General features: G+C 30.8%; 1 protein-coding gene across 1 annotated transcript in view; it reads right to left on the bottom strand.

The window, feature by feature from the left end:
• The window catches only part of LOC129960348 (matrix metalloproteinase-16-like), a 61794-nt gene that overhangs the window by 5309 nt on the left and 43022 nt on the right, over window positions 1-13463 (bottom strand). The window contains exons 4-7 of the mRNA XM_056073726.1: window positions 12094-12197; window positions 8294-8498; window positions 3074-3232; window positions 1217-1360 (exon numbers count right to left, since the gene is read on the bottom strand). Of these exons, the coding sequence (XP_055929701.1) occupies window positions 1217-1360; window positions 3074-3232; window positions 8294-8498; window positions 12094-12197 (612 nt within the window). The remainder of the gene's footprint in view (window positions 1-1216; window positions 1361-3073; window positions 3233-8293; window positions 8499-12093; window positions 12198-13463) is intronic.

Below are 13463 nucleotides of genomic sequence, written 5' to 3'. Positions count from 1 at the left end.
TTTGTCCCCGTAGCGCCCTTTAAGACGGGCACCCAGGGCAATAATACCTCTCTTATTTCCAGTCATTATGCCATTTCATAACAAGTCTGTGCGAATTTCGATAGAATGATATTGGCACGTTTTACGTTAAAAGTTTTCACTAATCGATATTTCAACATAAAATGAATATCATATTCTTTCAGTCAAAATTATGGGTGGTACGAGTACATACAGGTTTTCAAAATAAAACTTTTAATGCGTTTAACAAGTAAAATGAAGGAAGCGAAAAAGGGGAAGTGAAATAGTTAAAATAAATTTAGTTTCATTGCTGTACAGAAAATTTCATTAAAACAATGTTGCATAACATTGACACATGAGTAGTTCTGAAACAGTTATGTAAAAAATTTATTCAAGAAGCAATATTAATACAAGGCAAAAGTATTGATTAAAAATTATACAAAATAGTGTGGTAAATTTTTAATTTAAGTGCCAGAGTATATCAAAGGAAGAAGCAGTTATTCTAATTAAAAATATTTCTCAATTCGTTACTTGTAATTCCTACAAGTGATTTTCTCAAACACTAGAGAAGACAAGCTACATTTTGGCAATGCTGAAGGTGAGCGAAATATTTAATTTTGCTGAAAACACTAGATGTCATTTAGGAATTAAAATTTTTTTCATTTCATAAATGCACCGAGTTTGGTTTGGAATCCTGACTGCAATTTGTGCAAATGAAAGCATTCCGTAATTCTTACATCAACTCAGAAAACTCTTGACAATTAATGTTATACTAGGAACGAAGCATGAAATAAAATTTTATGAAGAAACCAGAACGAGTACGAGACTTGGATAAAAGGCCTCGATTACTGACTGGAGGGTTCCAGGATCGAAATATAATTGCATCAAAGATCAGCCATGTATGTGGGCCTAGTGCACATTGAATCTGATGTCAAGAGTTTGATGTCTTCCTGCTGGTATAGCGCTGAAAATTGAAGAGAAGATATCGTCTCAGGTGTCATACTCTTCATCTGATCTCGGTTCAAAATTACGAAGTCCGTTCTAAAACAACCGGGTTGCTTCAAAACGAGATATTAATATAACTAAACTAACTGGGCATCTAAGTTAAGTCTGTGGGATTCGTTTCCAAACATCAAAACATGCATTAAAAGCTTAAAATAGGGAAGTAAAAGCTTCAAATGCGAGTCTTTTGTATTTTAGATAATATAATACAACTTACCTTTAAAAACATAAGTGCTACCATTCTGTGTTCTTGTAATGGTATCGATTCTGGCATCTTGACAGAGATCTGAGGCATCACTCGTATCAGGTGGAGGACCAGTTGGCTCATCTTCTTCTGGTGGTGGGGGCTGCCCGTTAGAGCCTGTAAGAAATTGCATTTTAATTGACTAAATTTAATCTAAATTTGTATAATGTGAATTTGAATATATTCTAGTATTTTTTCCGTTGTTGGAAGTGACTAAACAAGAATAACCGATGCTGGCACGAATGGTAGCTCCTACAGTATGCTGGAGTGTGAAGCAAGCGCTGAGAAGACAAATATAACGAAAGGTGGTCGGCATTTTAAAAGCGAATAGAACTGAACTTTCTGTATATGGAGAGAGAAGAACCTGGACGTAAAGCAAGACGTGCTGGTATCCTCTCCGAATTTCACAAGCTCATTTCTTGTCAAGTAATGCAATGGTCAATCCATGGGCGTTTATTTTTAAAAAATAAGATTCATAATCTAAATTATTTTTAAATTTCATTCGTTTCGCCGGATTATCTTTCTTGATTGCATCACCCAGCATTTCTCCAATAGCAGCAGTCGATAAAAAAAATAACACTTTCAAATATCTTAATGGTATTTCCCTTTTTGATTAGACAGTGCAAGGTCAATTCGTTATCAACTATCGTTTTAATCTGTTTATACATTCTAAAAGATCAGAATAGACTTTCGTAATGATTTATTATAGGCGCAATACTTTAATGCAGTGTTTAATTATTATTTCAATGTGTTTATTTTTTCATACTTTCATGATATAATTGAAAAAATTGAATAAATAGTTTTAAAGATTTTAGCATTTATAATAAAATATCTTAAAAGAACATGAAATGTTTGAAAAAAATAATTCATGCAAAACATTTAATCATTAAAGACGGGACTCGAAAATACTTGTTTCCAATAGTAATATGAAAGATTAGTGTTGAGCATATAATTCACACTTTAAGACAATTATGAGCATGGTGACAAAAGAAATAATTATTTTACTATCGAACACTGATGAATTTATAATGAAAATGAATAAGATTTATATTTTTCAGCAAGTTTTTATTCCCTTTCAGTTATTCTACGATTTCGTTTTTTGTATTATTCAGAGAACATGCAGGAAAATTCATCAACGAATCGACACTAGTAAGAACAGCGATAGAAAAAGACATTTGTTGGCATATTTGAAACACCTAGTTACTTTATAGATTATAATGTTAATAGTGAAACATTTAAATCATCAGAAGTTTCCCCTGTAATAGTTTTGGTTTGGTTTAGTTTAGTTTTAGAGTTTCATGGCGCAAAGACCATTTAGCTGACTATATTAAACAAAACTGATGATTAAAAAAAAAAGAAAATTTTTAACTGTTACATTAAAAACCACTTGAGAAACACTTTTTGATATTTGTAGTAATTTTGCCTTTTTAAAAGAATTCTGAATTAACAAATAACTTATTTTGTAAGTATACGAGTATAATTACGTATTTTTCGATAGGGCACTCTATTTTGTTTATTTTCTAAATAAATATTTCACCTTTTTTCATGAAACATTTTTCCCAAAAAATAAATTAAACGGATAAAGGGATAAATTTTGTCTTCTGTTTCAAAGCCTTCTTTCGTTTGACTTAATAGGTTACAAATATTTAAATTTCTTATTAATTCTAAGAAAATTCTAAATTTCTTATTATTTTTATTTCTTTCTAATTCTAAAGTGGAAATTTTGACACTATATTTTTGAGACAAGGTATATTTATAATCTTCAAGATTTTAAAAAAATTCAATGAACTGATTTATATTTGTATAAAGAATAAAAAATTCAAGACTTACCGTATAATGATTGTATAGCTTCTATATCATCTGAATCTAGCTTCAACGTTTCCTGATATCCTCTGTAATAAGGAGCCATAAGAGCGCTTTTTACATCCGAGTGTGACAGACCAAGAGAGTGACCAAATTCATGAGCAGCAACTTGAAACAAGTTTGTTCCTACAAAGAAAGATATGCAATTAAAAAAAAAAGAATTGAAATTTTCAAAATTATTCGGTATCATTTTTTTACATTCAACTTGTAAATATGAATTTATATCTAAGTAAAATATTCTTTTTCTTTCTTATAAAAGCAAAACATGAAATATAAAAGTTCTCTTCAATGGATATGATTTTAGTTCTGAGAAGCCGTTTGATTGACTGGCTTACTCATGTTTTTAAAGATTATCTGATCACCGATTAAATCAATTAAAAATTACTAGAAGAATATGTATAAGTTTGTTCAACACTGAGTGTCCCAGGTGACCTGATGGCTGAGTTTTGGCTTCTAGACGAGAGGTTCCTGTGTTTGAAGCCCGTTTCTACAAATGGACCATAGCATACGTAGAGTTGGTGCTCGTTAAATTTATCGTACTCAAACATTCTATCACTGATATGGTGTGGAAGCTTGGGTAGGGGGATGCAGTCTTAATATCATCCTAATCTCATCATAGATCTAAAATACTTCATAGAAGCTTGATGTAATTTCGAAACGAAGTGTTGATCTGAAGACAGTTTAGATCTAAATGCTATAATGAATACGGAGATAACATAAAGGACAACGGAGCGTTGATCTGAGGACTAGAGGTAACGTGATATGTTTTCTATTTTTGTTTTTATAATTTCCATTAACTTTCAAGTTTAACTTTGTCAATAGTATTAGCTACAAATCACTTAAGGCATTAATAAAATATTCATCAATTATTTATGCTATATTACGAATAATTTATTAAAATATAACAATAAGAATTAATCAGCGTAACAAATTAGTTTAGTTTAGTTTAGTTTAATTATATTAACGTCCCGTTTGAAGCAACACTAGGGCTATTTTAGGACGGGCCTCGTAATTTTGAACCGCGGTCAGATGACGAGGACGGCACCTGAGCTGGCACCCCCCTCTCCACATCACACCAGCGGGAGGACGTTTGGTCAGGACGGATTTAACGTGCAACGGACCCCCTTACACGACGGTTCTTCGGTGTAATCGGGTCTCGAACCTGAAACCCTCTGGTTCCGAAGCCGAGACCTTACCACCAGGCCACCACGGCCTCCAGCGTAACAAATACATTTCTTCCGATAGAAGCGCTTGAAATAATTCCTTATTTTCTTGAAAATATACTGATAATTACTATCTTAATCTAATCTAAAGAAACCGCATTTATGATGCATAACATTATACACTTTAAGTCTTTCGCTCTATGAGGTTTCAACATTTATTCCTAGAAGCCTAGAATGCTTTAACATTTTTTAATATCTATAATTAGAAGTTTTGAAGAATGTATTCATTAATGGCAATTCTTCCTTTTAATGAGAACGTTGCATTAATTATCATCTTAATCTAGAGCTCTACATTTACAGCACTGATAATTTTAAAGAGTTTTTAAGTCTTTCATTGTAATCAATATCAAGATCGCATCTTTCAATGCTCTAGACTTCTTTAGCATTTAAAGATATAAATTTTCAAGAACAACATCCTAGAAAAGTAGCAAAGTTAAGAGCATAGATGCTTTAATGAAATTTAATAGTATCAGTATTTTAATTTTTATGTATTTTATATGCATCAGTATTTTAATTTTTATGTATTTTATATGCATCAGTATTTTAATTTTTATGTATTTTATATGCATCAGTATTTTAATTTTTAAACGAGAACTACTCTTGTGCTTCATTCATCTTCATCAAGGAAAAAAAAAAATAAAGTATATAAATGCGCTGGTTAGATACGAATACAATACATGTAATAAGAACAACTAATTGCTATCCACGAGAAGCTGCTTTCGAAATGCTGTTTCCCTTTTCTGTTATTGGGAAATCAAAAAAAAAAAAAAAAAATTATGAGAGTAAATTTTTTTTTTTTCCGTGGAGAATAGAATTCAAGGAAAACGTCATTCCATTTTCGTTTGCTTCCCTGAAAGTAATCCCCCATAAGAAAAAAATTATTGTTTCTGAAGCAAGTGTCCTTCATGATTCTGTCATTTAAATATGAATAGAAGACATTTTAAAAACTGATACATAATTGCGTATCAAATTGCTAACAATTCTGTTGACACTAGTACGATAATTACGCGCAAAAAGGTTTTTCATCTGGTGAATTGTTAATGTGATTGTGATATTAAATTTTTTATTAAAAAATAAATTGATTAAAAAAAAAGGACTTCGTACATGTTTAAGCCTCTTTGTTACTCAGCATTTTACCTTCATAATTCTAATAACAATATTCTCTGCAATAATACTTGTCCCCTTAATAGAATAACATGTTATTTTCTAAAAGTGCTGGGGATGCAGAAATTTTGCTTTCATCTTTCGCAAAAGAAAATTACATGGAAATATTCTTTTGTATTTCCGATTATATAATTTTTGTAATTAAACATTGAGAACTAAAGTAAAATTTACAGTATTCATATATAACTTAAATATTATTAATTGTGAGTTTTTGTAGCTTAACTTAATTGTTACAGCATTTCCTGTCTTACAGGGCGATATAAATATTTTTAAACAAATTATTTTAATGTAGTCAGTTTATCTGCTGCAATAAAGCATAAATTCCTTTTTTTTTCATTTGTAAAAAAAAAACTATTATCATATGCAATGTAGCCCTTAATTATAAAGGATTAACTTTAGAAACGTTGAAGGAATATATATATTGAGGTAATGTTAGGCAGCTAATTCCAGTTTTTAAGAAATTCTTTTATAGTTGCATTCACTTTGAATAAACTGATGATTCCACAAAACTAATTTTAATATTAATTTTCCTTCTCGATAAATTTTTGATTTTATAAATCTTTTGATATTAAGAATTTGTAAAAATGTCTGCCTTCTGTACTACGCTCGAATGTAAGTTTTTCATGAGCCATTATTTTAGTCTTCTAAATATTTTGCCTTTTTATTATTTATCTTCTTTTATTTTTAGCTTATCCAGAGGGTTTCAATTTTGAACTTTCTCGGCAATAATATCTTGCCATCTCCTTTCAAAAATTTCTACACTAAAAAGAAATCTTCGATCGCTAAGCACGAGATTCATTCATATCAATTTCAAGTTTATTTCAGTATTTGCTTTGTTTATTCTGTAAATGAGATCTAGTTCAAAGTTAAGTTTATGTTGAAATTTTTTTTTAATTTTTTTTTTTTACAGGCTTAGTACAGCAGTCAAGGGGAAGAAATATATTTTTTGCAAGAATTGTTTTGATTGTAAACACATGAGTTGTCTTCATTTGAATGGAGTAAACAGATAGGCCTAGTTTCCAGTTTCAAGTAGTTGATGAAAAATATTTTATTTATGAAGGCAATATCTTTTATTTTTTTTTAATTCCGGGAGAATGTTTTATTTCGCAAGAGGCGTTTGCTTCAAACCGAGTCGCTAAAACAAAATATCAGATTTTTTTAAAACTAATGGTTCATTCTCACCGGCCATGTATATATACGAATGATTATTAACATTTTTATTTGATCCTTAATTTTTATTTTTACTATGCTTAAATTACAATGGCTTGAAATTTGAAAAAGAAACACGTGTTTGACTGGTTTTTGTTATCTAAGCTCTATTAAAAGCAGTCAACGATTTATAGTTTCAAAGTGTGATGCAAATTCAACAAATCAAATTAATTATTAATGTTTGATAGAGTTGTTTCCTTTGATTCTGTGTTTTAGAACATCAAATTTCTTCTACTAACTGCTCCGATTTTCCGATGAATATTAATTTTGAAAGGTCTGAATAGTTAATTTATATAAATGATTTGCGTATTATCCAAAAATTGACATTATTCATAATTGTACAAATTGAGAAGGTTAGCGTTTTTAAATATTTGTAAGAACCACTTTATAAATTAGAAAAATCGAAAGGTTCTTAAATGGAAATATAATTAGCATCAAATTTATTAATTTAGCTCAAACAATTCTTGAATAAAAGATTTGTATAAACACGGTACGGTATTTACGATATTGATAAGAAAAATAATCCTAAGAAGTACTTGAAAATGTAGTCATTCTTTCGTATCACTGATATTTAAATGTCAACAATTATATTTATTAGCCAAAATATCTCAGTCCATTTCTTAAAATTTATGTGAGATCGAGATCCACGACCAATGTGGTTTGATGATAAGGTCTCAGTTTCGCAGTAGGAGAGTTCTATGTTCGAAACTAGATTTCGCAGGAGAACCTCTTGATAAAGAGTCCGTAAGGTAGACGCAAATCCGTCGGGGTCTAATAATCTCCTGCTGATGCGGCGCGGAAGTTTGAAGGGAAGTATGTCGCTCTTGTCGTCTGATCACTGTTCAAAATAGCTAGTTCCATCCCATAAAAGATCTCATTTTGCTTCAAAATCGAATATTAAATAACTAATTAAACAGGGAACAAGATATAAGCTAGAAATTACTGCTAAAGCAAAATGATAATCTACGATAAAGGTACACGATAGTCATTTTTAAAATATGTTAATGTCAACCATTCAAAAATTAGATAGTTTCGAAAGATATTTATTCAATTCTATAATAATATGTATGTTTTAGAAGGTATACTGATTCATCAAGCATAATCCAAACGGCTAATTTATTCCTGTAATATCTAAAAAGAAAATAAAAAATCATTACTGCATTTCCTTCGTGTGATGTTGTGTTAACTCGCAAGAAGATTAGTACCACCACATGTTCCCAGGACATTCAATACATGGATTTCCAGTTAGAGCACAACATAGTAAGAAGATCGTGGTTGACAAAAATCCATACTTCAGATTTGTATTGCCTTCTGATTGGCGTTATTCTAGTGGAAAGCGAATTAATTGAGGGAATATTTTACAGATACACTTGTTGTTTTACAGTTTAGTCAGTTTGGACTGTGGTACTTATTTGAATAAATAGGTACAGTCGATTAATAAATAACTATATCTAAAGAGGATTTATGAATATCAGACTCAAAAGTAACAAAAATTAGTTATAGAGGTCTTTCATTTCTCATAGGCTTCGAAGAATACATCACTGCATAACCAGATTGCATGAAACTAGATTGACGTGAAGTTTTGACGTACCTGTCCTTTCATTATAAGTCCATTTTTCTTCATCATCGAAATGGGCATCTCCTCCAAACTGTGGGAAGAAAGCGTGGGCAAGAGTTCTTCCTGGACCATCAAATGGGTCTCCATCTCCGTGTTCTCTCCTTTCGAACCGGATGTCAATGTTGACTCGACCCCGCTTCCTCTCCTCGAAAGTCAACAATGTCACATCGCTCCATAACTGAAGGAAAAAAAACATACCTGGTTACGTTCAAGAGATGATCAGATGAACTTCCGGCAAGTTAAGTGTAGTTTACTTATATCAAGCATGTCAAACTCGAAAAATAACAAGAGTCAAATAAAGAAGATAAAATTCATTATAAGGCGCAGCGTTAAAAAAAAATTACAAAAACTAGCTTACCTTAAGAATTACATAGGGATTCAGAAAGTTCGGGACAAACTTTAACAAATACAGATAAAAATTATACCGTTTGCGCAAAAAGGGTGGTAGCCAATGGCAGTTTAATGCATTCATTATACACCCTAGGCAGTGCACATTATGAGGCCCCTCTTTTAATAAAATGCTCAATTTAGTCTCACATTTTAACGTATTTTTAACCTAATCAAGGTGTTCAATGTTTATTTATTTATTTTTTTCATTGACTATGTAAAAATACATGTGTTTTTAATTATTTATTACGATTCAAAGTTGCACACGATTCATATTTGTGCGAAATATTATTAAAGAAAAACTCGAAGTTTATGAATTCTGTAATAATTAAGTGAACTTAATGAATCTTATCGGAATCTGATCAATTATATTTTATAAAGAGTTCATATATTCCTAATATTTTATAATTAATATAATGTGTATTTTTTACGAATTTATTTATTTGGTAACTAGAAAAATAAACTTTTTAATCGACCTGTCTGCAACCATTTCTCAGCCTAGCAACCCCAGGCTGCCACCAGATGTGCTTAGTTAGAAATCCGCCACTGATGGCAATGAAATCGGATTTTTTAAATCATGAAACATGATTAACACGTTAACTGCCGTATCACTCACATTCTAGTGATAGCAAAAGTTTTCAATCAATGAAGAATTTCATGCAAGTAGAACAAGCCTATGTATTGTTTATATCTCCTTGTTTTAACACGTTGTTCAACACGTAAATAGCATGTGATTCATACATACTAATTAGATATTTTCTTCTCTATTACAATTAAAAGAGAAAAAATAAGTAAGCATCTTATTGCACAGTGATCCGAATAACAGGCATCAATCATGGCAGCGAACGTGTTAAATTGTTAGCTTAGTTTACAATTAAAGTTGATTTTTAATTTAATTTCAGCAGTTGCCTCAGCTGTGCATTACATAGGATAAGAGCTTTCTTCAAATAATGACTAATAAATGTCCAGTAGGCTATTCTGCTTTAGAAAATCAGCTGTCAGACCAGATATTACCCTTTTCCATAACAGCAAATGATATTTCTGTTGTTCAAATTCTGTCATATTATCAGAAACGGTCGTTGATGTTGCAATCTCATCTGGCAGCTATGTTCTCGGTTCAGAGATTCACCAGTGTATTAACATGACAAATTCCACCGAAGATCCTCCGTGGCGTAGTTCAAGTTAAATGCACCCCCAACAGTTTGTATGGCTTAGTAGTTTATAGAGTAGAATGTTGACTGAAATGGCATCATTGTCATCCGAACGCATTTAAATACTATGATTTTCATTTCTAAAAGCTCTTGCATAGCTTCAAAATAGGTTGCTAATTTGACTAATTTAACCCAAATAAAGCGAGCGTTTCCTAATGCAGCTAGCAAATATTGTAGACTTCAGAACCTTGATTTCATGGAAGTTTGCATTAAAATCCAATTCTTGTTGAAACTCTTTATGTCCTTTTGTATACAATTTGGTACTAATCCTGTATTTGTCAAGAAAATCTGCGAAAATCAAGAAAACGCGCGCAATAACATTTAAAATCTTCCATTTTTCATTTGAACTTTAGTTTCAAGGCTTATAAACTTTCCAGCAAATTTTTTATATGGTATGATTTTACAAGAATATAATTAATAATTATGTATAATTAATTTTGTAACTGAGCTTTAGAAAAAATTGCTTATTGAATTTTAGTAACGTAAACGTTACAATGATTAGACGGGGTGTCGCACAAAGGCAGGCAATAGGCAAAGTTTGACATGCATATCCCACATCTTTCGATATCATCTCAAGAACCAAGGTAGATCTTTAATTTTTTAACAAAAACTCTGTTTTTCAATAAGTTGAATTTGTAAATTTCAACTAAGTCCTTCTGCAGATATTATATAGGTTAATGAAGTAATTTTATTTTGTATCTTTGTTTAAGCCAATTTATATACATTGCAAGCATAAATAAGCCAGGCATGAAAAACGGTTTATTATATATAATTATACTGCTTAATGTGTGGAAGATAATGAAACACATGAAGCTTTTCTTTTGTGCAGAAGTATTTTACTTTTTCGTATATAAAGAGAAAGTATTACAATCGCCAAAAAATTCAACTCGATATTTTGATGAATCTCCACATTACATACCTTCCTGAGTTTGAAAAAAAAAAAAAAAAAAATAGGAATTATGCTTGTTTTTCTGTGAGCACCATAACTCAAAAACGTTTTGAGCCAAACGAATGAAATTTGGCGCATGGTCTTTAAATCAAATTTGTAGATTCTTATAAAATTTTCAACCAAATCCAAAATTAAATATCGAAAATGTAGATTCTTATCAAATTTTGAACCAAATCTGTCAAAAGATTGGGAGTCTATATTGGGTGGGAGGAGTCTATTGGGAAATTCTACAGGTCGGAACTTTCACAAGCATGTAAACGTGATACGCAGTGACTTAATTAAATGAAATTTGGCATGTGATCTTGTGACTACATTTATAGTTCCATGTCAAATTTTGATTTTAATTGGTTGGATAAAATATATCCAAAATACATATTCGATTTTGAAGCAATGTATTAACTTCATATCAGTGATTAAATACCATATATCACAAGTTAGATTCATTAAATACGCTGGATTCACACCTAAGATCGATCTTTCATAATTATCTTCCGCTAGTGGATGTATTTACTATACAATTACCGGTTTTCTTTATTATACTAAGAAGCTTACAGCTCTCACGTAAGGGACTCGGAAAATAAAACTCTGAGCACTCGTGGCATTCACGGTCTTTCCCAGAGTCCACAATTTTATGCATGGGGTGGGGACAACACCTTCATTAGAGAATATGCAAGAAAGTTTTTTTTTTTTTTTTTTTTTTTTTTTTTGAGGGGGGAGCCAATTTTGCTACTTTAGGAAGTAATATACCTCCACCATTACGAGAGCACAAGAAGAATGATGAATAACTGCGAATTACAACTCACTAAGAAAGTGATTTGAAACACATTGACATTTCCAGCTAAAAATTAAAGATATAATAGTCCTAATCTGCAATTAACCTTGCACTTCATATTTCAAAAATTATTCATTTATGAAATTTTCCAAATTGTACCGACACTATATATTAATTTAAATGTCGATATACTGCTTGAAGTTCCAAACTTTTAAATATTACGATATTATCTAAGAAATTGGTAAATTAAAATCCAACATCTTATCTGTCAAGACTCTTTAAATTCATTATAGATCTTATATTTAACATTTTTCAATGACTCATATAAAATTCGAATTCTGTTCTTCAGCGGTAAGTGAAGATTGTATTTCGATTAGAGAAATTCGCGTTTCTATTTAAAAATATTTTTAAACAATGCTTTTTTTTAAAATGTCATGTGTTAGATAAAGCTTACCTTAAAAGCACGTGCGATTTCTTTATCCACTTTTGATTTATCCTTCACTCTATCAGGATATTTGCTGATTCTGTATGTTAAATCAGTTTTCTTCCATTTACTTCCTTTAAGAAATATAAAAAATCAAATAAGACTTTTTCATGAGCCAATGTTTCTTGCATGATGTATTGAATATAAGATATTTTCATAGAAATTCGAATTTTTAAGAAAATATTATAAGGAAAAAATGTACTTTAAAAAAATGAGCTTTTGATGCAAGAATAATTTAATAACTACACCCAATAATGCATGAATTTTAAATAATTATAAACTAAGACGTTTGACTCCATGTATTTGATAAAAAGGATTCGATTCTAATAAATGCTAAATTGACATATGATATAGAAAATTCTGTACAAAAAATACTTGTTATGAGTAAGCATCTCTACATCTAAAGAGTCTTAGGAGATGCTTCAGAAGATTTCAATGTTAAATATCTCCAGTATCAAAGAGTTGTATGACTTAATGAACTTTTTTGCTTTTGTTTATTTCATCATCACTTGGTAATTTAACTTTTTATTACAACTAAAAATCCCTTTTTCTTTTTTTTTCCCCAACATTAATATTTCCCTCAAGAAAAGGATAAATATTCATATTTCCAAAGGGCATGAATCTCTGAAACACATGCATTTTCGATGTATCAAACATACTCAAAGAGTAAAACAGCGCCAGTATATATATAAAAAAAAAACTGCCTTTTTATATAATTTTGAAAATTAAACCAAAAAGAACAAAACCATAGTTATTTGAAAGATTATCGGTTTAGTTTAATTATCGTAATACCACGTTTTGAAGTTACATGAAAGTAGTTGTGAAGTTACATTTAGAAACAGACCTCGCAATTTTGAGCTACTACGGAATAAAGAAAAAGACTTCTACCTGAACTAGCATTTCATCTCCAAACTTTCACATAAATCGACTAGGAGAATCTCAGTAATACTTTTAACCCTACGGTCACGAATCTGATTTTAAATCTATTTAGGTCCGATTTCGAAGCAGCAACAGATGACTAATAAAACGGTCTTGACCAGATGACTATTACGACACCTGAACCTACACCCCTTCATCAGGTTTCTGCGTCACTCTAACTTGAAATCCACAACGGATTTAACGGACATTGGACATACTTATACGATGTTTCGTCGGGGGAATAGAGTTTCGACCCTGAGACCCTCCTATCCTGGAGCCGACCTTTGCTACCCGGACCCAACGTCCTGTCAGTAATGCCACAAGGTGGCATAAAGCCCTGCATAATTACTGAATGTAGCTAGAGTGAATAGTTATCAATATTAGTCATATTAATGTTTTTAAATATACACATGCTAAATAAT

Source organism: Argiope bruennichi, chromosome X2 (genome assembly GCF_947563725.1).
Source record: "Argiope bruennichi chromosome X2, qqArgBrue1.1, whole genome shotgun sequence".
NCBI classification, from domain to species: domain Eukaryota; kingdom Metazoa; phylum Arthropoda; class Arachnida; order Araneae; family Araneidae; genus Argiope; species Argiope bruennichi.
The sequence above is the reverse complement of the archived record's forward strand: the minus strand, read 5'-3'. Positions and strand labels throughout refer to the sequence as shown.